Source organism: Mastigoproctus giganteus, chromosome 2, assembly GCF_048544385.1.
Source record: "Mastigoproctus giganteus isolate SK-2022 chromosome 2, ASM4854438v1, whole genome shotgun sequence".
NCBI classification, from domain to species: Eukaryota; Metazoa; Arthropoda; class Arachnida; order Uropygi; family Thelyphonidae; genus Mastigoproctus; species Mastigoproctus giganteus.
Genome location: NC_143576.1, coordinates 190,813,098 through 190,834,028, shown reverse-complemented (window position 1 = coordinate 190,834,028; position 20,931 = coordinate 190,813,098). Strand labels below are relative to the sequence as shown.

General features: G+C 37.0%; 1 protein-coding gene across 1 annotated transcript in view; it reads left to right on the top strand.

The window, feature by feature from the left end:
- Positions 1 to 20,931, top strand: part of unc79 (UNC-79 domain-containing protein) — a 1,082,710-nt gene that overhangs the window by 69,668 nt on the left and 992,111 nt on the right. Inside the window, exon 5 of the mRNA XM_090389680.1 lies at positions 10,994 to 11,164. Within this exon, the coding sequence (XP_090245806.1) occupies positions 10,994 to 11,164 (171 nt within the window). The remainder of the gene's footprint in view (positions 1 to 10,993; positions 11,165 to 20,931) is intronic.

Sequence of the window (20,931 nt, the reverse complement as noted above, 5' to 3'; positions counted from 1 at the left end):
GTGATGGTGCATGCATTAGCAATTTGCATATAAAGGAACCAATAGGTGATAGTAATCACAGTGTAATTATGTGGGATTTACTTAAAGATGTAACTACCATCAAGGGTAAAGGGAAGGATTTTTGTTTTCGTAAAGGTGACTACAGAGGTTTCAGACAGTTTTTGAATTCTGTAGAGTGGGATCAACTGATGATGTTACCAATGGTGAATTCTAAATGGGAAGCCTTCAGGGACTTAACCTTGGAGGCTACTAGGCTTTTCATACCAACTAAGAAATACTGTTCAAGGCTCATTCCTAAATGGATGTCGGATAAATTAATGAGGCTTGTAGCAGAGAAGAAAAATGAATGGGATACATATAAATTATCAAGTGACACAGAAACCTAGGACAGATATAAGCTAGTCTGTAATCAAATCACAAAGGAGGTTAGGCAGGCTAAAGCAGATTATGACAAATCTTTGGCAAAGGATGCAAAGAAAAATAGCAAAGAGTTCTTTACTTATGTAAACTCCAGAAGGAAGGGGATGAATCAGAATGATCCACTTAACATAGATGGTTCGACTGTTGATGATCCTGCTCAAGTAGCTGATAAATTCAATGAGTATTTTGCATCTACATTCACACATGAGGAGTTATTCAAGGTGGGGAATACCTTATGTTTATCAAACTCTAACAGGAAGCTAAGTGATTTTGTGATAACTGAGAGCAAAGTGTAGGAGAAATTGTTGAAGTTAAACATAAAAAAGGCACCTGGGACAGATGGAATCTATCCAGTTATAATGAAGGAGGCAGCAAGGGAAGTAAGCAAACCCTTAGTCATAATTATGAAAGCATCCTTAGAGTCAGGGGAGGTCCCCATGCACCGGAGTTGTGCAAATGCATCGCCAATTCACAATGGGGGTTCAATGGGTGACACAAATAATTATAGACCTGTTAGTTTAACTTCTGTTCCGGGGAAAATAATGAGTCAATGGTTAATGAGGTGATACAGGATCACCTAGACAAGGCAGCAGCAATAGTTCAGAAACAGCATGGGTTTGTTAAGAGGAAGTCTTGTCTGACCAATTTGATTGGATACTACAATGTGGTCACAAAGCAACTGGATGCTAAAAATAATTTTGATATCATATACTTGGATTTCAGAAAAGCTTTTGATACTGTTGCACATGGAAGACTGCTGTACAAATTGGAGCAGTATGGCATTAAAGGCAAGTTACTGCAATGGATAAAGGGATGGTTGAGTGGGAGATGCCCCAGAGTGGTAATAAATGGACACTGCTTTACATGGACTAATGTTATTAGCGGACTCTGCCAGGGTTCTCTGCTAGGCCCACTGTTGTTTTGTGTATTTATCAATGATATTGATGAAGGTATATCACACTTAATCAGCAACTGAAGTTTAACATTGACAATGCAAAGTACTGCATATGGATAGCAGTAACCCAAGAGCAAAGTACCAACTCTGTGGTACTACACTCAGGGAGGTGCAGAATTAAAAAGACCTGGATGTAATTTTACAGGCAGATATGAAGTTCTCTTAGTAGTGCAGACGGGCTGCCAGAGCAGGTCCTGAAATTTTCTCAATGATATATAGGAAGTTCACTAGTAGAGACATGGAGGTGATTATCCCTTTGTATAAGGCAATGCAGGCTACACCTTGAGTATTGTATACAGGTCTGGAGGACTCATTTTAGGAGCAGACTCAATGCTGACAGGATACTTCCGCTCCAACTAAGAACTTCATAGAGCATAGATTGAAATTGAGGAATTACAGTTGTAGAATAGATGTGTGGAAGTTTCCCTTTAGCCAGCAGGTAGTTGATTACTGGAACAGACTTCCATCTGTTGTTGTGGAAGTTGACAGCATTAAATAAATTTAATGCTGAACTAGACAAACATTTGGAAGTGACCGGATGGGTAAAAGGGGGAAGGTTTTTTTTTTTTTTTGCTGATGCTCTATAAGCTTGCTTTGTTGCATCATATACCTCAGCTAATGCTAATTCAAATTATCCAATCAAATTGGTCAGACAAGACTTCCCCTTAACAAAACCATGCTGTCTGAACTATTACTGCAGTCTTGTCTAGGTGATCCTGCATCACTTCTTTAACCATACTCGATTATTTTCCCTTGAACAGAAATTAAACTAACAGGTCTATAATTACTTGCATCAACCTTTGAACTCCCTTTGTGATTGGGGATACATTTGCATATCTCCAGTCCTTGGGGACCTCCCCTGAATCTAAGGATACTCTCATAATTATGGCTAAGGGTTTTCTTACTTCCCTCGCTGCCTCCTTCAATATAACTGAGATAGATTTCATCTGCCCCAGGTGCCTTTTTTATGTTTAACTTCACTTTGCTCTCTGTTATTACAAAATCATTTAGCTCCCTGTTAGAGTTTAGTAAACTTCTATCCTCCCCTTTCTTACAGAATTCCTCATGCGTGAATGTAGATGCAAAATACTCGGTCAGTTTGTCAGCTATCTGTGCAGGATCATTAACAGTCGAATCACCAACATCAAGTGGACCAATCTGATTCATCCCCTTCCTTCTAGAATTTCTCATAATCAGTCTTCACTTGCCTAATCTCCTTTGTGACTTGATTACAGACTAGCTTATATCTGCCATAGGCTTCTCTGTCACTTGATAATTTATATGCATCCCATGCATTTTTCTTCTCTGCCACGAGCCCCATTAGTTCATCTGACATCCATTTAGGTCTAAATCTTGAACAGTATTTCTTAGTTGGTATGAAAAGCCTAGTAGTTTCCTAGATTAATTCCTTGAAGGCTTCCCATTTAGAATTTTGTTTTTAACATCATCAGCTGATTCCACTGTATAGAATTTAAAAACTGTCTGAGACCACTGTAGTCACCTTTAAGAAAACAAAAACCCTTCCCTTTACCTTTGATGGTAGTTACATCTTTAAGTAAATCCCACATCAATAGACTATCACCTAGTGGTTCCTTTATCTGCAAATTCCTAATGCATGAATCATCACTGCTGCTAATCAGATCAAGAGTATTACACCCTCTGGTTGCCCCTCGAACATGTTGCTTTAGAAAACAACTTTCCAATAAATCCACAAAGTCTTGCTAGTCTGCAAGTGACCAACCCCCAAGTTCCAGTCAATATCTGGAAAGTTAAAATCCCACATTACAAGACATTCTGATTTACTGGCCCACTCTATTTCTCTGCACAATTGTTCGTTGTACTCATCAGAGTCATTAGGCCTATAACACACTCCTCTATTTTCCCTTTCCCAGTGTTTGTCACACCAAACTGACTCAACATTGTACTGTACACCCATGTCATCTGGATGTACTTCCTTAGATTTTGTGTTTCTTAACTAACAGCATAGCCCCTCCTTCATTCCTACCTTGTCTATCCTTTCTGTATACATTGTACTCCCCAAATTCTAATTCTGCACTGCTTATATCTGTATTGCACCATGTCTCTGATATCCCAACAATATCTGCCTTTGATTCCTTGATCAGCACCTCAAATTCATCAATTTTATTTACTATACTTCTAGCATTATTGTACAGACAAGTATACATGCACTTGTTCTTACTCTTAGTTACCCTAACGCAGCCCATGTATTTACCTGTTCCACGATGACTCCCAGCAGCTCTTTAACTCCCCAGCAACTTGCTCTCTCGGCTGCTGCTCATTACAATAGAAGTAGTGCATGAATCGCTTACGCCTCTTCCTGCAGCTACTGTTAATCTTTTAGTCTGTGAATCCATCCCCCCACTTACAAGTATACTGGAATACTGGAAAAAAATTGTGAGTTAGGGTTAATTTTGAATGTGTCTTGAATTTTTGCCAAATATGATAAGAGTTATGAGGACCGGTGCAAAAGTAATGCCTCCTAATTTTTTGCTTTTAAAAGTGGCACCATAGATTATTTCGTATATCACTGAGTGATCACTTGAGGTCTCTAGTTTCACCATACTCAGTGTAACTGTGATCGTTCTTGTGAGTGCAGCCCATGGATATTTCAAAATGGTGGATGTTATAGATATACCTATTAAGCAAAGAGTGGTGATTGAATTTCTTCTTACCAAAGAAGAAGTGATGCCTATCGAAATCCATACACATCTCAAAAAAAAAATGTTTATGGTAACAATTTGTAGTAGTAGTAGTGGCATGTGATGCAAGAAAGCAAATGTATGAGCTTATGCAGCATCAGCCAAAAAAAAAAAAAAAAAAAATCACACCATTCCCTCCAAATGCCTGTCCAGTTCCTCCTTAAATTTATTCAACCTATCAACTTCCACAACGACAGATGGAAGTTTGTTCCAGCAATTAACCACCCGCTGGCTAAAGGCAAATTTCTGCACATCTATTCTACATATGTCTTTTCTTAATTTGAATTTATGCCCCCTTAGGTTCGTAATCTGAACAAGTGGAAGGATCCCATCAGAATTCAGCGTGCTCAACCCCTTCAAGGCCTTATATACCTCAATCAGATCACTGCACAGGTGCCTAGTCTCCAGCCACTGCAATTTGCAGAACTTAAGCCTCTCTTGGTAAGTGGATCCCTTCATTCCCCTCACCAATCTTGTTGCCCTTCTCTGTACACGCTCAAGTAAATCTACATCCTTCCTAAAATGAGGCCTCCAGACCTGTACGCAGTACTCAAGGCATGGCCTGACCATTGCCTTATACAGAGGGATAATCACCTCCTTTTCCCTGCTAGCAAAATTCCTATATATCATTGACAAAACCCCATGACCTGCCCTGGCAGCCTGTCTGCATTGCTCAGAAAACTTCATATCTGCCTGCACAATTACTCCCAGGTCTTTTTCATTTTCTACCACCTTAAGTGTAGTACCACACAGTTGGTACGTTTCTCTGGGGTTACTTCTACCCCAGAGAAATTCTGTAGATGTGAGTACAATTAGACATTGGGGAAGACACTTTAAGATAAAAGGATAATGGATAAAGTGTTCATTGTCTAACAGCCCCAAGGGTTCCCCCCATCTCCGCATTGTGTACTCTGTTTGTGTGTCACAATACTCTGTGAAGGCCAGAGGTTTCAAAATATGTAAAATGTATGTTAGTATTGTGCCATTTATTTAATTTATTTCACACTTTGTGAACACATTTATTTATTGGATGATTGTTTTCTGCAGCTGCAGCATGTTCGAGAGCAACCAGAGAGGACAATACTCTTGACCTGATTATCAGCAGTGATTATTCGTGTATTAAGAATTTGCAGATAAAGGAACCGCTAGGTGGCAGTGATCACAGTGTACTGATGTGGGATTTATTTAAAGATACAATTACCATCAGGGATAAAGGGAACGGTTTTTGTTTCCATAAAGGTGACTACAGTGGTCTCAGATTGTTTTTAAATTGTATACAATGGGACCAACTGATGATGTTACCAACAGCAAATTCTAAGTGGGAAGCATTCAAGGAATTAATCGTGGAAGCTACTAGGATTTTCATACCGATTAAGAAATATTGTTCAAGGTTTAGGACTAAATGGATGTCAGATGAAATATTGAGACTCGTGGCAGAGAAGAAAAATGCATGGGATGCATATAAATTAACAGGCGACACAGAAGCCTATAGCAAATATAAACTAGTCTGTAATCAAGTTACAAAGGAGATTAGGCAAGCAAAGGCAGATTATGAGAAATCTGTGGCAAAGGATGCTAAGAAAAGCAGTAAGGACTTCTTTACTTATATAAACTCTAAAAGGAAGGGGATGAATCAGATTGGACCACTTGATATTGATGGTTTGACTGTTGCTGATCCTGCTGAGATAGCTTAATAACTCCACATTCACACATGAGGAATTATTAAGGGAGGAAAATGCTAGAAGTTTATCAAACTACAACAAGGCACTTAATGATTCTGTAATAACTGAGAGTAATGTGGAGGAGAAATTGTTGAAGTTAAACATAACAGAGGCACCTGAGGTTGATCGGATCTATCCGGTTATATTAAACAAGGCGGCAAAGGAACTAAGCAAACACTTAGCCCTAATTATGAGAGCCTCCTTGGACTCAGGGGAAGACCCCATGGACTGGAGATGTGTAAATGTATCCCCATTTCACAAATGGGGATCTAAGGGTGACACGAGTAATTACAGACCAATTAATTTAACTTCTGTTCCGGGTAAAATAATGGAGTCACTGGTTAAAGATGCATTGCAGGATCATCTAGATAAAGCTGCAGCAATAATTCAGACACAGCTTGGGTTTGTTAAGGGAAAGTCTTGTCTGACAAATTTGATTGTATACTATGATGTGGTTACAAAGGAACTAGATGCAAAAAAATAATTTTGATATCATATACTTGGATTTCAGGAAAGCTTTTGACACTGTTGCACATGGAAGATTACTGTACAAATTGGAACAGTATGATATTGAGGGTAAGTTGCTACAATGGATAAAAGGGTGGTTGAGTGGGAGAAGACAGAGAGTGACTAATGTTATTAGGAACTAGATGCAAAAAAATAATTTGCAGGTCCAACACTGAACCTGCAGTGTTGGACCTGCAACAGTAGTTGGACCTGAAAAAGTAGGTCCAACACTGAACCACAGGGTTCAGTGTTGGACCTACTGTTGTTTTGTGTATTTATCAGTGATATTGATGAATGTATTTCTGGCTTAGTGTCAAAGTTTGCAGATGATACAAAGGTTGGTGGGGTTGTTAATAGGGCTTGAAATACCGAGATCCTGGGATCCCGATCATTTTTTTTTTTTTTTCAGAATTTGAAATACCGGTATTGATACAAAAATACCAGTTTTTCAGTGCTAATTTAAAAAAATAATTGTTTATGATTTATTCACATAAAGGTCATAAAATCGACAACAGTAAATCATTAATATTACAGAATGTGCAACAGAGGGATTGTTTTACACAATAAAAATGCAACGGAAACGTAAAAATGTCATGAAACTAAAACATAAAATTTTACAAATATACAGTAGACTCTTGATTTTCTGGGATAGATGGTAAAATAAAAATCCCGGATAATCGATTTCCCGGTTAATCCAAAAATACAGTAATCCCCGACATACGTTCCAGGACTTCTTAAGTAAGTCGAGCTTTATGTAACTCGGAAATGACTAATAAAATATTGTTTGTGTATCCGAGCAATATTTTATTAGTCATACAATTTGCAGAACTAAAGGGCTTTAGTTCTGCAAATTGCATTGTCTGGAAACCAGGCACCTTCAATTTGTTATTTTCAAAAATAACAGGTAATATTTTGAAACAATCGTTAATGTCAAAAGTCATAAAATGAACCATTATAAAACCGGACCTACCTGTATACATGCACCTGTTCTTACTCTTAGTTACTCTAACACAGCCATGCCAGTTCCTGAAGTCCCCAGCAACTGGCTTTCCAGGTTGCTGCTCATTCCAATAGAAGCAGTGCAAAAATCATTTCCATTTCTGCCTGTGGTTACTGCTAATCTATTAGTCTGTGAACCACCCCCCCAAGCTAGCAATTTTCTGACACACCTAACATTGCCTCGATTGCATCGGCAAATATTCTTGCACAACTTCTATTTAAGTGTATCCCATTCCTGTATAAGCAATCTCTCCTGTTAACAAGCAAAGACTACTCTGAGAAAAATTCTACCCCGTGAGTCCTGCACAATCTCTCCAGGGCCGAATTGATTGACAAGGCTCTCATCATATACTCCCTCCTATCGTATCTGGTCTGGATTGCAGACACTTTCAAATTTAAGCTTAACTTGCTACTTTTTTTCAGCATTGACCTGTACTTGCTTATTAAATCCGTAGATCTCCTACACTTAATGTCATTAGTGCCAACATGTACAACGATACGATGATATCTGCTGTACAATGTCATCAACTTTTGTTCCTTGCAGACATACCCTGGTCCTATTCCACCTATCCTTTTTTGCACAATATCTTTCCTGTTTCCCTGATAATTGAGTCACCAACAGTAACTAGCACCTGTGGGACCAGTGCATTCTGCACTGGAGGTTTCCGCTGTGTTGCCTGGTGCATAACAGTGTGCTCTGGCGTTGAGTTGGGCCGCTGAGAACTTAATGGCACCCCTTTTTAATTCCTTCGAGGGCATCCACCCGACTCTTCAAGCTCTCATAGACGCCCATCAGAACGCTAAGTTGTCTCCTAATTTCTTCACATTCTCTGCACCTAGCACACACAAAGACATCCTCCATGGCTAGATCATATCCTTTTCGAGAGAGAAAGATCCACAAACATGTCGCATTTTGCAATTTTTTTAGACTGTGATGTGTTGGAGAATCATCCTCTGTGGTTCTCCCATGAACCACAGCACTTTTGCTAATTTGCGCAAATTGCTTTGCTGCTCTAGTCTGGGGCATGATTTCTGTTTAAATACAATTTAGTTAACAATAAAAATTAAAAGGATTTATAAATTTAATTGAATAATTGCCAATCCTATACTAAGCTAACAGATTCCTACTACAGTGCTATGTATTGCACTATCTAGTTTTATGTTATGCTTAGGCATGCCTCCGTAGCCGAGTGGTCAGGAGCGGGAGTGCAGTAGCACACGCTCTTTGAGTAGACCGGGGTTCAAGCCCCTGACTGCTGAATACGGTCGATCTGCCAACCCGCAATGGACCAGCGTGGCAGATTATGGTCCAATTCCCTCAGCATGAATTGTTGAGGAGGCTTCCATCCTGCAGTGGGTTGATAATGGCTGCAGTTTACCTTTTTTTACCTTTTTACACTATCAAGTTCGAGATATATGTAATTCTATTCTGTATCAATACTACACAATGGCGGCACGTTTCGAATGGTACAAGTTTTACCAGTACTGAGTAATAACCCACAAAATCGCTAAGTTCAAAATAAACTAAGTATTGTATTTAGGAATATAAGTTTCTTCTAGAAAATAAATTAATATGCCAATTTAGTCAATAAAATGGTAAAAATTTAAGAAAAACTTCCCTGTTTGCTGGAGCCGTAAAAACTTTGCCCATACCTCAGTACAATAGTACCAACCAGCCCAGAATCCAAAAGGACATTTTCTGCCCTAATTAAATATGTACCAAAATTAGGTCCAGTTTAAATGGTAACCCTATTGATTGCTTATATTTCTTAAGAGCGCTCGCTTTATTTGGACAGGTAGTGAGGATGCTTAGAAATAACAAATTTGCAGTTTCAATATGTATATTTTTTTGTTTTTAGAATAACTGTATGTTTAATAATTTTTAGAATACTGTATTTATTATTGTAATAAAAGTTTGATTTAAAACATGAATTCAAGTAATTACTTGTTTTTTTTCTGACTTTATTGCGCCTAATTGTCATCAAAATTTATTGAGAATTATTTTTTTTTGGAATACCGGTATCCCGGTTTCATAAATTAAAAATACTAAAATACCAGCATTGTTGAGCCCTAGTTGTTAATGACAGTAATGGCAGTGTGCCACTGCAACAGGATCTGGAAAATTTGTGTAGATGGGCTGAGAAGTGGCAACTGAAGTTTAATCTTGACAAATGCAAAGTACTGCATATGAGTAGAAGTAACCCCAGAGGAACATACCAACTGTGTGGTACTACACTTAGGGTGGTAGAAAATGAAAAAGACCTGGGAGTGATTGTGCAGTCAGATATGAAGTTTTTTGAGCAATGTAGACAGGTTGCCAGAACAGGTCATGGGGTATTGTCAATGATGTAGAGGAATTTTGCTAGCAGGGAAAAGGAAGTGATTATCCTTTTGTATAAGGCAATGGTCAGGCCACACCTTGAGTACTGCGTAATGGTCTGGAGACCTCATTTTAGGAAGGATGTTAAGTTGCTTGAGAGTGTACAGAGAAGGGCAACAAGATTGGTGAAGGAAACGAAGGGGTCCTCTTACTAAAAAAGGCTTAAGTTCTGCAAATTGCAGCAGCTGGAGACTGGGCACCTGAAAGGTGATCTGTTTGAGGTGTATAAGACCTTGAATGGGTTGAGCACGCTAAATTCTGATGTGATTCTTCCACTTGCTTAGATTACGATCCTGAGGGGGCATAAATTCAAATTGAGGAAAAACAGTTGTAGAATAGATGTGCGGAAATTTTCCTTTAGCCAGTGGGTGGTTAATTGCTGGAGCAAACTTCAATCTGTCATTATGGAAGTTGATAGCTTAAATAAATTCAAGAAGAAACTGGACAAACTTTTACAAGGAATGGTTGTGTGAAATTGTTTTTTTTTTTTTTTTTTTTAGCTGATGCTACATAAGCTCATATGCTTGCTTTCTTGCATCACATGCATCTATTACTACTACTACTACATTGTGATCACAATGTGTGAAATAAATTAAACAAATAGGATATTATTATGTGTTGCTATTTGTTTAATTTATTTCACACATTGTGATTAAAAGTATTACAAAATGTATTTTGTTAATACCTCACAAATATTGTGAGGTATGCAGTGAAGTGAAAACAATTACTTTTATATTTTATTAGTTAATCAGGTAGTAATTAATTGTTAAAAAGATGATTAGTTATTTACTTTTCATTTGTATTAATCACAGAAAAAGAAAAAAATTCAATTAATTTATGAAATAAAAATCTATTTCATCTGAAATGTAATATATTATGTGCATTACCTAAGTTGATTATATATCACTGATATGGTATTTTTAATCTTTCAGTGATATAGTTTTTTATTTTACTAATCTATTATGACATCCTGAAATTTCTGTTTTTTACAGTTTATTATATATTTATTTGTTTGAAATAATGCATGCATTACAGTGATAAATACTAGTTTGCCTGTTTGCAGAAATAGTGCACAAAATAAGAAATTAACATGAATGTACAATAATATACAACTCTTTACAGCTTTGAACAAAATAAAATATGGATGATAATAATAATAACAACATAAAAATTGACTTTTAATGGAACTGTTCCATTAGTAGAATGTAAACAAAATAAAAAATAATATATATATAATTAAGCACATGTAACTGTGAGGTTTTTTTTTTTTTCTCTCATCTGTTTTTTTTAGCACTTGGACAAACTATTCTCCAGACCCTTGCCTGCCTGTTACCATTTCTGGAACATGAGTATATGGATACACTACCATACATTATAGCATCATCGATGGCAGTTTTCCCCAGCACATTGCATAAAGATATTGTAGATATGCTGTGCAATCATCTTCTTCCTTTTACATTTTGTAAGTATCATTATTCATTTAATTATAAATAATATCATAGACTATTTAATTTTTTTTTTCTCAGTGGTTATTTTGTCATCCAGTATAATAATGAATCACAGAACAGTAGTAGTTGGACTTTTTTGTCATCTTGTAATATACATAGCAAATTGAAATAACACAAAATTAAGATGTTTTCGATTTTTTATATTTTTCCTAAATAAATTTATTTGCTTGTTAAAATTTGGTACCACAAGAACTGAGATTATAATTGGCAAAAACAAATATGAATGAAAAATCTAATATGAGTATACATAAGTAAATAATCTAGTTATGTACATCTGTTCTGAAATATATGTAAGTTACATATGTAAAATGTCTACAGCTGTGATTAGTAAAAATGTTTCATGGTTAATGAATAGAAAAATTAGTATTTAGTGTTACTATTAAAATTGCTATAATGATGTAAGGAGTAAATGGATTTTTTTCTGCATCTGCCAAAAAAAAAAAAGGTTAGGGTTTAAGCTTTATTCCTGAACTTTGTGAATCACTTTTCTCTGAAATTTCAATGTTTGGCACTACCAGTTGCTCAGATTTTGACACTACAACTAATGATCTCTTCATTTTTTTCATAGTAGCTTCTTTCTTTTCTTGGAGAATTCATCACCTTTCCATTTATGCTTTTAAGTTGCACTGTTATATGAAGTGGGAAAAAAAATGCATAAACAGAGAAATAGAAATAAGTTGAAAAATTGATGTTCTCACTGTAGTCACACTAAAATCACTTCAGTGTTCTGTGTATTAGGACCACTGTAATCAACCAAGGCTACATGACATAAGCAAGTGCTTTAAGTGTTGTGAGGCAATCTTTGAATGTTGCCACAACATGATACATAACAATATTTGGATTGTTATGGTATTAAAATTCTTCAAAAAAGATTATTTTTTCTTATAATATCTATTTTTCTGGCAAACAGTGATTGTTACCAGACAATATAAGATGCACCTGAACAGCTTCTATGCTATCAAGCCTTTACAGCTGTGCAAATTTCTGAGAGTCACCAAACCTGACTGTGAACTTTAAAACAATGTCCTATGCCAGGTATATCAGCAATTTTTAATTTGCCTTCATAACAACTGTTGAATTTTATATCTCTAGGTTTTCTTTAAGAAAACTTTTTGAATTTGTAGAATTCACAAATAATTATTATGGAACTGCAATTGTGTTGTTTCATATGTGGTTTTTCAGAATTTTTGGCTTCTTGTGTCAATTTAATTTTTTTAATTATCACTGATTAGAATTTCTATCTGCATTTGTGTCTATTCTTAAACTGGATTGTTGAAAAGTGTCATTCTGGATTGACAGGGTTTCATTTGTGTTTACCAGTAGCCATTTGTTGTGTTTTTGAAGTTTTATCCATTTCCAAGTTTCATGACTTACACTATGACTAAAGCTGTTATCATTTTTGGCTAGTCACTTTTTCTTGCCTTAGGTGGGGGCAGATTTGTCACTCTTTTCTATCTGAAATATTTTAAAATGCTAGTCACCTTACAAACTTTTCAAATAATTGATATTCCAATTTCTGCTATGAAATGTATTGAATTGAAAAGGTAAAAAAAAAAAAAAAAAAATTCTGATTATGAAGAGTGAAATGCTAATACTTGTATATAGTCCAACCGTATTCCTGTCCGGTGGGGTACGTTCCATCCCCAGCTGGGTTCAGCAAGTTAATTCTATAATTTTCACTCTAATTACAGAGCTGAAACTCACTATAGTTGGAGCCAGAACTGTTTTCTTGAATTTTCCCACTTCAATTTTCAAAACCTTCTATTGAATTTCACACAAATGACAAAAATGTGACATCAAGTATGCATTTTTTTATGCCTTTTCAATTTATTTTTCTACCCCTGCCCTAACCAACCTAGAGCTTATGAAACCCGACACTTGATTCGTTTCTTGATGTAGAGCGCGCAAATTTCTTTTTATATCACGTGACATCGTCTCCCATACAGCTACATCGAGATGGGAAGGGAGGAAAGAAAATAAACAAAAGACAACTGCGAGCTACTGTTGTTGACATAAGAGGCAATAAAGCGAAACAGTAGCAACAATTGTTTATGAAAGGCGAACAGATCGTATTTCCTTTCTTCAATGTGTATTGCACTACGAACATAAAATCAAGGAAATTCATCTGTTGGAAACGGGAAAAACTGGTGTAAAACTGATAACACTGCAATGTGCATTTGATAAAAAAAAAAAAAAAAAAGTTTGCTCTATTGTAATTGTTTTTAGTAAACAATATCGGAACAGCAGTTTCCTGGGTTTGATCTTCTAACGAAATTTCAAGAAAATATTTCTATTTATAGCTGCGTTATAAACTTCGAAAACTGGTGTGCAAAAGAAGAAAAAAAAATCATTCGGTATGAATAACTGATTGTTTCTTGAAATGTGTATTCTTCACAAAACTGCAATATTTTCTAACAATACAAAGCTAACAGATTATGAATCACGGGCTGCTCAAAAAGTATTGTTAGAAGATATTTGCTTGTTACACTTTGATGTCATCGCAAAGGGAGAAATTCTGTTTTAGTTCAGAAGCCGAATAAATTCAGTATCCACGGTCATAATGCTGTTCTGAGCTGCAATAAAAAGATAAACCCCACTGAAAAATAGATTTACTCCCCATCACTTTTCTCGTTTTTCTGTGGTTTTTGACAGATGAGCAATTTCACACAATCAAGTTGGTGACTGCTAAATTCGGTGTGGTTTCTTGTATTCTCTCTCTCTCTATTTCGGGATCTCTGACTGCACGGTCATCCCGGAATATAAACAGAAAATTTGTTTGTCGGAATGCTGCCCACCAATTGTCAACTCTTTTACTGACCTTCTAATGTAATTTGTGTTCAATTAATCCACTTTGCGAAATTCAAAAGTGCTACATCAATTAGGAGCAAAAACTGTTTCCCCCAACATAACGAATTACTTTAGGTACAGTAAAGGATGACTACTGATGATTTTACTGACTGGAAGGAAGTGTCTGCAATAAAACATCTGTAAAAGGGCAGTCACTCAAAGGAGAGTAACCGTAGTCATTTGCATTCAAGGAAAGCTATACAGCAATGTTTGAAATTTATAATGCAATTCACTCGCTAATATTTCCAGAGGGATTATTGTGGATTTTTTCTCAAATTCGCACCAGACCAAAATCGGACTTATTAGTACTTCCGCATCCTAGGATGAACTGACTAATTAGAACTTCAGCATCTGTGATGAAACGTCGTGCACACCGATATCATTGGCTACAGCAATAATGTAAAGAAACGAAGCAAAATATTGTAACAGAGCTATATTGCAAAATAATGTTAGAAAGTAAAAATGCAAAATATTGTTCTCTAAAACAATTGCAGTTTCAGCATCCTGGGATGAAGCTGACTTAGAGCTGCAATGCTATTTTTATTATTATTGTTATTTTTATTTTATTTATTTATTTTTTTTTTTTTTTGTGTTTTTGTATGGGCGGCTCCTAGAACATAAGTTCATCTCCGCCTTGTTGCTCTCTTCAGTTTTTACGTACTGTCAAGGTAAGGCCAGTGTGTGTTGTGTAAAAAAAAAAATCATCCCGCATAGTAATATCCCATGTTGGATGAAGACAGATGAAAAGGAAGGCAAGCGAGAGAGAGAAAAAAGTTTTTCATCCCGCACGGGAGAAAGTAACAGGAAAGAACAACTGTTTGTGAGCTTGTGTGTGTGTGTGTGTGTGTGTGTGTGTGTGTGTGTGTGTGTGTGTGTGTGTGTGTGTGTGTGTGTGTGTGTGTGTGTGTGTGTGTGTTCTGTATTGTGATGTTGTGTTTTGGCATTTTGGCTACCTGGAAGCAGTGCTCACCTGGACGACTGCCTCCAGGTACTCATCCCTAGCAGGAGGGCGAGGCCTCCCCTACTATCTGCACGCCCTCCTCCCTGGGAAACTCGTTTCCCAGGGAGGAAAGAAAACCTTGTATAAGATGAAGAGAGGGAAGGAGAAAAGAGGAGAAGGACTATCCCAGCACAGGGAAGCCCCAATCCAGGATGGATTGCTAGAACAACACAAGAAAAAAAAAAAAAATAATAATAATAATAAATTTAAAAAATAATAATAAATAAATAAAATAAATGAAAGTAAGAGCTCTAGACCTTTGACAATCTCTTGGCCTTCTCCCCACCAAAAGGGTATTTTTATTTCTCTCTCTCTCTCTCTCTCTCTCTCTCTCTCTCTCTCTCTCTCTCTCCCTGCCCCCCCTAGGGTCGGACTAGAAAGTGTGGACTCCCTTCCCTAAGCAGTTTTTTTCCCCCAAGTGAATGAAGGGAACTGGAAATTTCAAGAAAATGAACCCTGTTTTTCTTCATTCGGTAAACAGCTACTCTGTCAGTGCAGGAGAGATAACTTTATTACAGTTGCAGCTCAGAATGGAATTCAAGCATTGAAACACATGACATTATATGGTGAATTTTTCGGGCGTGTGTATGTGATAAAGAAAATTCAATTTTTCTCTTGAAATTTTTTGATGGTATCAAATGCATATCAAGGAAATATTGAAGTATTCAATAACAATTACTTACAATTTCCCAATCCATCACTACGAGTAGCAGATTATTTTCACAATCTGTTACTAGTAGCACATTTTTTTTTTTTTTTCATTTGCACACCAGGCGAGATACATGCGAAGTTCCTTTGACATCAGTTTTCGAAGTTTATAATGCAGCTATGAATAGAAATATTTTCTTGAAATTTTGTAAGAAGATCAAATATATATCCATGAAACTGCTGTTCCGATTTAGTCCTCTAAAAACAATTACAATAAAGCGAACTTTTTTTTTTTATGAAATGCACATTGTAGTGATCAGTTTTATGACAGTTTTATTATTTTTTTCCCTTCCATTTCCAGTATGGCTTCCAATAGATGAATTTACTTGATTTTTTGTTAGTAGATACAATACATACTGAAGAAAGGAAAGAAGATATTTTTGTTTTTCGAAAACAATTCATTGCAATTCTTTCGTACAACAATTGGGAAAAGCAGAAAAGCAATCTGTTCTGAGAGAGCTATGCAAAATATTATTCTCAAGTAATGATGCTCAACTGTTTGTTTTCCACGAAAATTGTTTACATTTTTATTTTCTCCATGGATCGCCTTGGTAACACTAATGACGTAAACTTGACCAGTCAATTATATCTCCATGTGTGTTGATTCGTTTTAGCTAGACGAAGCGGGAATTTTTGAACAAATGCTGTAACGTGTTTTATCTATAAAGCTTGGATCGTGTTTTGCCGACATAAAAATTTAATAAATTGATATGTGATCGTACATTTTTGCTGTTTTCGAGTGAATTAATAGTTTTTGCTGAAACACTAAAGGTAGGAAGTCAAAGAATATACTTCTGTTTATGTATATTGAGGGTTTCAATTTTGTAAATTGAGTAGAAATTATTAGTTTTTTCAGGGGACAACTTTCAAGTGGGAGGTTAAATGTAGCCTTGTGCAGACCAGGCTAGGGTTAAAAGTGACATATATTATACAGTATTTTATACTCACAATAAAATTTGAGTATAAAATACCCAATAAAATAAAATTTGCAACCATTAAATCAAATTAAAGCTGCATACAAGTACTTCATATACTGCAAGCAGATACAAGCAAGAGTGCCATACAGTATGTGAGGCACTCTTCAAACATTGCATACTATGATATTCAACATGATCTCAGCTTTACAACAGGAAAATTTGAGACCATTAACCAAATTGCTGTTGTTGCAAAGACTTGGCATGCAAGCATGGTGGTCAGAATTATCTGAAGGATACACAGGAAGGATAATCAGATTCTAATTTTAGTAGATTTTAAATTAATAGCACCATCTAATAGTACATCAAGAAAGATTTAATTGGAATCTAGATTTTTATAATGACAACTGTTATACCATGTGAATTTTAAGATAGTTAATTTAGCTATTAACTAAATCACTATACCGTACGGTAACATTTTGGGAACCTTGCCAGAACCCTTGCTATGCAAGAAGAATAGGTGTAACAGGACCAGGTTTATCTGCCAGAGGCATAAGTTGATGACGTTGTAGAGCAGATATCATCTTTTAAGGGCACAAAAGGTGATATTCTTGTACATGTTGGAACTAATGACAATAAGAGTAAGAGGTCTCCAGATTTACTCAACAAGTACAGGTCAATGTTGAAAAAAAGTCACGAGTTAGAGCTTAATGTGAAAGTGTCTGCAATTCTGCCTGGACTCGATAGGAGGGAGTATATGATGAGAGCCTTGTCCATCAATTCGGCCCTGCAGAGATTGTGCAAGGCTCAAGGGGTAGAATTTTTTTCAGCCTGGTCTGTGCTTCTACAGGGATGAGGTACACTTAAATAGAAAGGGTGCAAGAATATTTGCTGATGCTATCGAGGTAGTGCTAAGTGGGTTGGAAAACTGCTAGCTTGGGGAGAAACACAGACTAAAATGTTAACAGTTGAGGCAAAAGTGATTCTTGCACTGCTTCTATTAGAATGAGCAGCAGCCTGGAAAGCAAGGCAATGGAGATTTCCAGAACTGCTGGGATTCATAGTGGAACAAATAAATACATGGGCTGTGTTAGGGTAACTAAGAGTAGAAACAGGTGCATGTATACTTGCATGTACACCAATGCTAAGAGTATAGCTAATAAATTTGATGAGCTTGAAGTGCTAGTCAAGAAATCAAAGGCAGATATTGTTGGGATATCAGAGACCTGGTGTCACACAGACATAAGCAGTGCAGAATTGGAATTTGGGGAGTACAATGTGTACAGGAAGGATAGACTGGACAGGGAGGAGGGGTTATGCTGTTAGTTAAGAAACATGTAAAATCTAAGAAAGTGCATCCAATTGATGTTGGTGGACAATGCAATGTTGAGTCTGTTTGATGTGACATAAGCATTGGGAAAGGAAAAAATTTTTTTTTTTTTTTTTTTTTTTTTTTATGTGAACCCCAAACACAAGAGGTATTAGAACCTATAGTACTTAGTACCATGCTCGGGTTGGAGGTTGAGAAGACGAAAGAAGATATTTGTTGACATTGGACTTGAACTTCTGTAGATTGTAATTTTCAGGAAATACGTATGAAGGAAGGTTGTTCCAGAAAACAGCAGTTGAATGAATAAATGAAGAAGATGAAAAGTTGGTTCTGTGGGTTTGAAGTTGGACAGTAAACAGATGTTGGCTGGTAGCAGCACGTGTTCGGACTGTTTTGAAAGAGAGAGCGGGAATTATAGAAGCCAATTCAGAAGAACAGTGCCCATGGAAGTATCTGTAGAAGAGGCATGCAGCAGAAACAGTACGTCTATGAGAAAGCGAGTGGAGAGACTCTGTTAGAGATGAATCATTAATTAACCTAACTGCCCTCTTCTGAATGGAATCAAGAAGCTTGAGAGAGGTTTTGGGGGCACCACTCCAGATATGGGAACAATATTCCGTGGCAGGGCGAATTTGCGATTTATACAGAGTGAGCAGCTGTTTGGAAGAAAAGTAACGTAGAGAGCGAAAGAGAAAACCAAGTTTTTTAGATGCAGAGGAAGCAATATTTGTAATGTGCTTGTGCCAAGAGAGATTAGAAGTCAGGGTAATCCCCAAAAGAGATATATCATTTTGCCTAGAAATAGGAGTGTCACTAAAGATAAGTATAGGAGCAGAAGAATTCTTTTTGCAAGATATAAGACAAGACTGAGTTTTAGAAAGGTTGAAATCAACTAAGTTGTCTCTGCCCCACTGGAGAATTACCTGAAGATCGGCATTTAAGGAATTGGTAGCAGATTTTCGAGAAGTTGAAGCTGATTGAGCAGGACAAGGTTTCTCAAAATGGAAAGTGGAATGCAATGTGCTATCATCGGCAGAACTATGGATAGGATTTCCAGTCAATGGAAGAAGTTCATTAATATACAAGAGGAAAAGAATGGGGGAAAGACCTGAACCTTGAGGGACACCGGCATTAGTGGAGAAGTTAGAAGACAGAAAGCCATCTACCATCACCCTCAGTGAGCGATCAGAGAGAAAACTGGATAATCAATTACTGAAAACAGTTGGCAAACCATAAGATGGAAGCTTGTTTAGAAGACCTTTATGCCAAACATGATCAAAAGCCTTTGAGATGTTAAGAGCAACTACTTGTGTTTCACCGAACCTTTCCATTGAATTAGTCCATAAATGGGTAACATAAGCCAGAATATCACCAGTGGATCGACATTGACGGAATCCATACTGGCGATCGTTGATCAGACGGAAAGTTTTTAGGTAGTTTAAGAGTTGGCGGTTAATTGATTTGTCTATTACTTTAGAAAGAGTAGAAGTAATTGCAATGGGACGATAATTGGATAGGAGGGATTTATCACCCTTTTTAGGAACTGGCTGGATATGAACAAATTTCCAAAAAGAAGGAAAAACACCTTTGGAATAAGAAAGCGAAAAAAGGCGGCAAAGAATAGGAGTAAGTTCAGGAGCACAGGTTTTGAGAACAAGTGGAGAAATACCGTCAGGACCTGGAGCTTTCTTAGCATCAAAATCCTTGTGATATCCTTTTGACGGAAGACCACAGGAGGCATTGAATGCAGCGTGTTGGGAATGGTGGTAGGTGTTTTACCAAGATCACTAATACATGAGTTGGAAGAAAAATGGGATGCTAGCAGGTCAGTTTTATCCTTGGCTGAAATGACAACAGAACCATCTGGTTTGGACAGAGGTGGGAGCAGAGATGGGCAAAAGTTGCGGCCAATAGCTTTGGCAAGACACCAGAATGCTCGGCTACCATTAGGGCAGAAGCAAGTTTTCTACTCTTAGCCTGTTCAAACTCTAGTTTGGATTGATTAAAGCAGTTGTTGCGAGCTTTGGTTTAGGCAGAAAATGAAACTGAAGAATTAGAAACAAGCCAATTACGATATGCAACATTCTTCTCTTGAACAGCCTTAGCACATTTATTGGAAAACCAAGGTTTAGATAAAGGATGAGATTTTAAAGTGGAGTGTGGGATAAAGGATTCCATTCCTGCAAGAATAATTTCACTGACACGATCTGAGCAAACGTGGACATCAGAAGTTTTGAAACAGTAATACGACCAAATAAAAGAAGAAAAGAAGTCTCGCAGGTCATCCCATTTTGCATTCTTGTAATGCCAAACAACACAAGGTTGGGAATAGCCACGAGATAAAGGTTCCGTTGGAGAAGAGACAATCACCAAGTTTGATCTGAAGTGCCTAAAGGACCTGTCACTTCGACCGTGTACTTAGAAGGGTTGTTTGTGAGAAAAAGATCAACCGTATTGGCTGTATGATTAGGATTGTCCGGTATTCTTGTAGGCAAATGAACAATCTGTGCAAGGTCATAAGTAAATGCAAAAGCCTCAGCATCTCGACCTGCTGGGTCGGTGTGACTAGACATCGGAAGCCAGCTGGAGTTGTGAACATTAAAATCACCAAGGAAAATTACCTCACTGTTAGGAAAGTTGGACTGGAGAAAGTCAAGTTGCAAAGAGAGGAAGTCAGAGAGCTCCAAGTGGTTAGTGGAGTTGGGAGAACGGTAGAGACAACAGATGAATTGGACACAATGAGGTAGAGAGATTTTAAGCCAGAGAAGATCAAAGAGAGGAGATTCCAAATTGCCAAGTCTCTGACAGGGAATATCAGAACGGACATATGCACAAGTACCACCTTTGATGTGAAAGGAATCATACAGCGAATAATTTGGGCATCTGAGATGAGCAGTAGTTGAATCAACCGATAACTGAGAT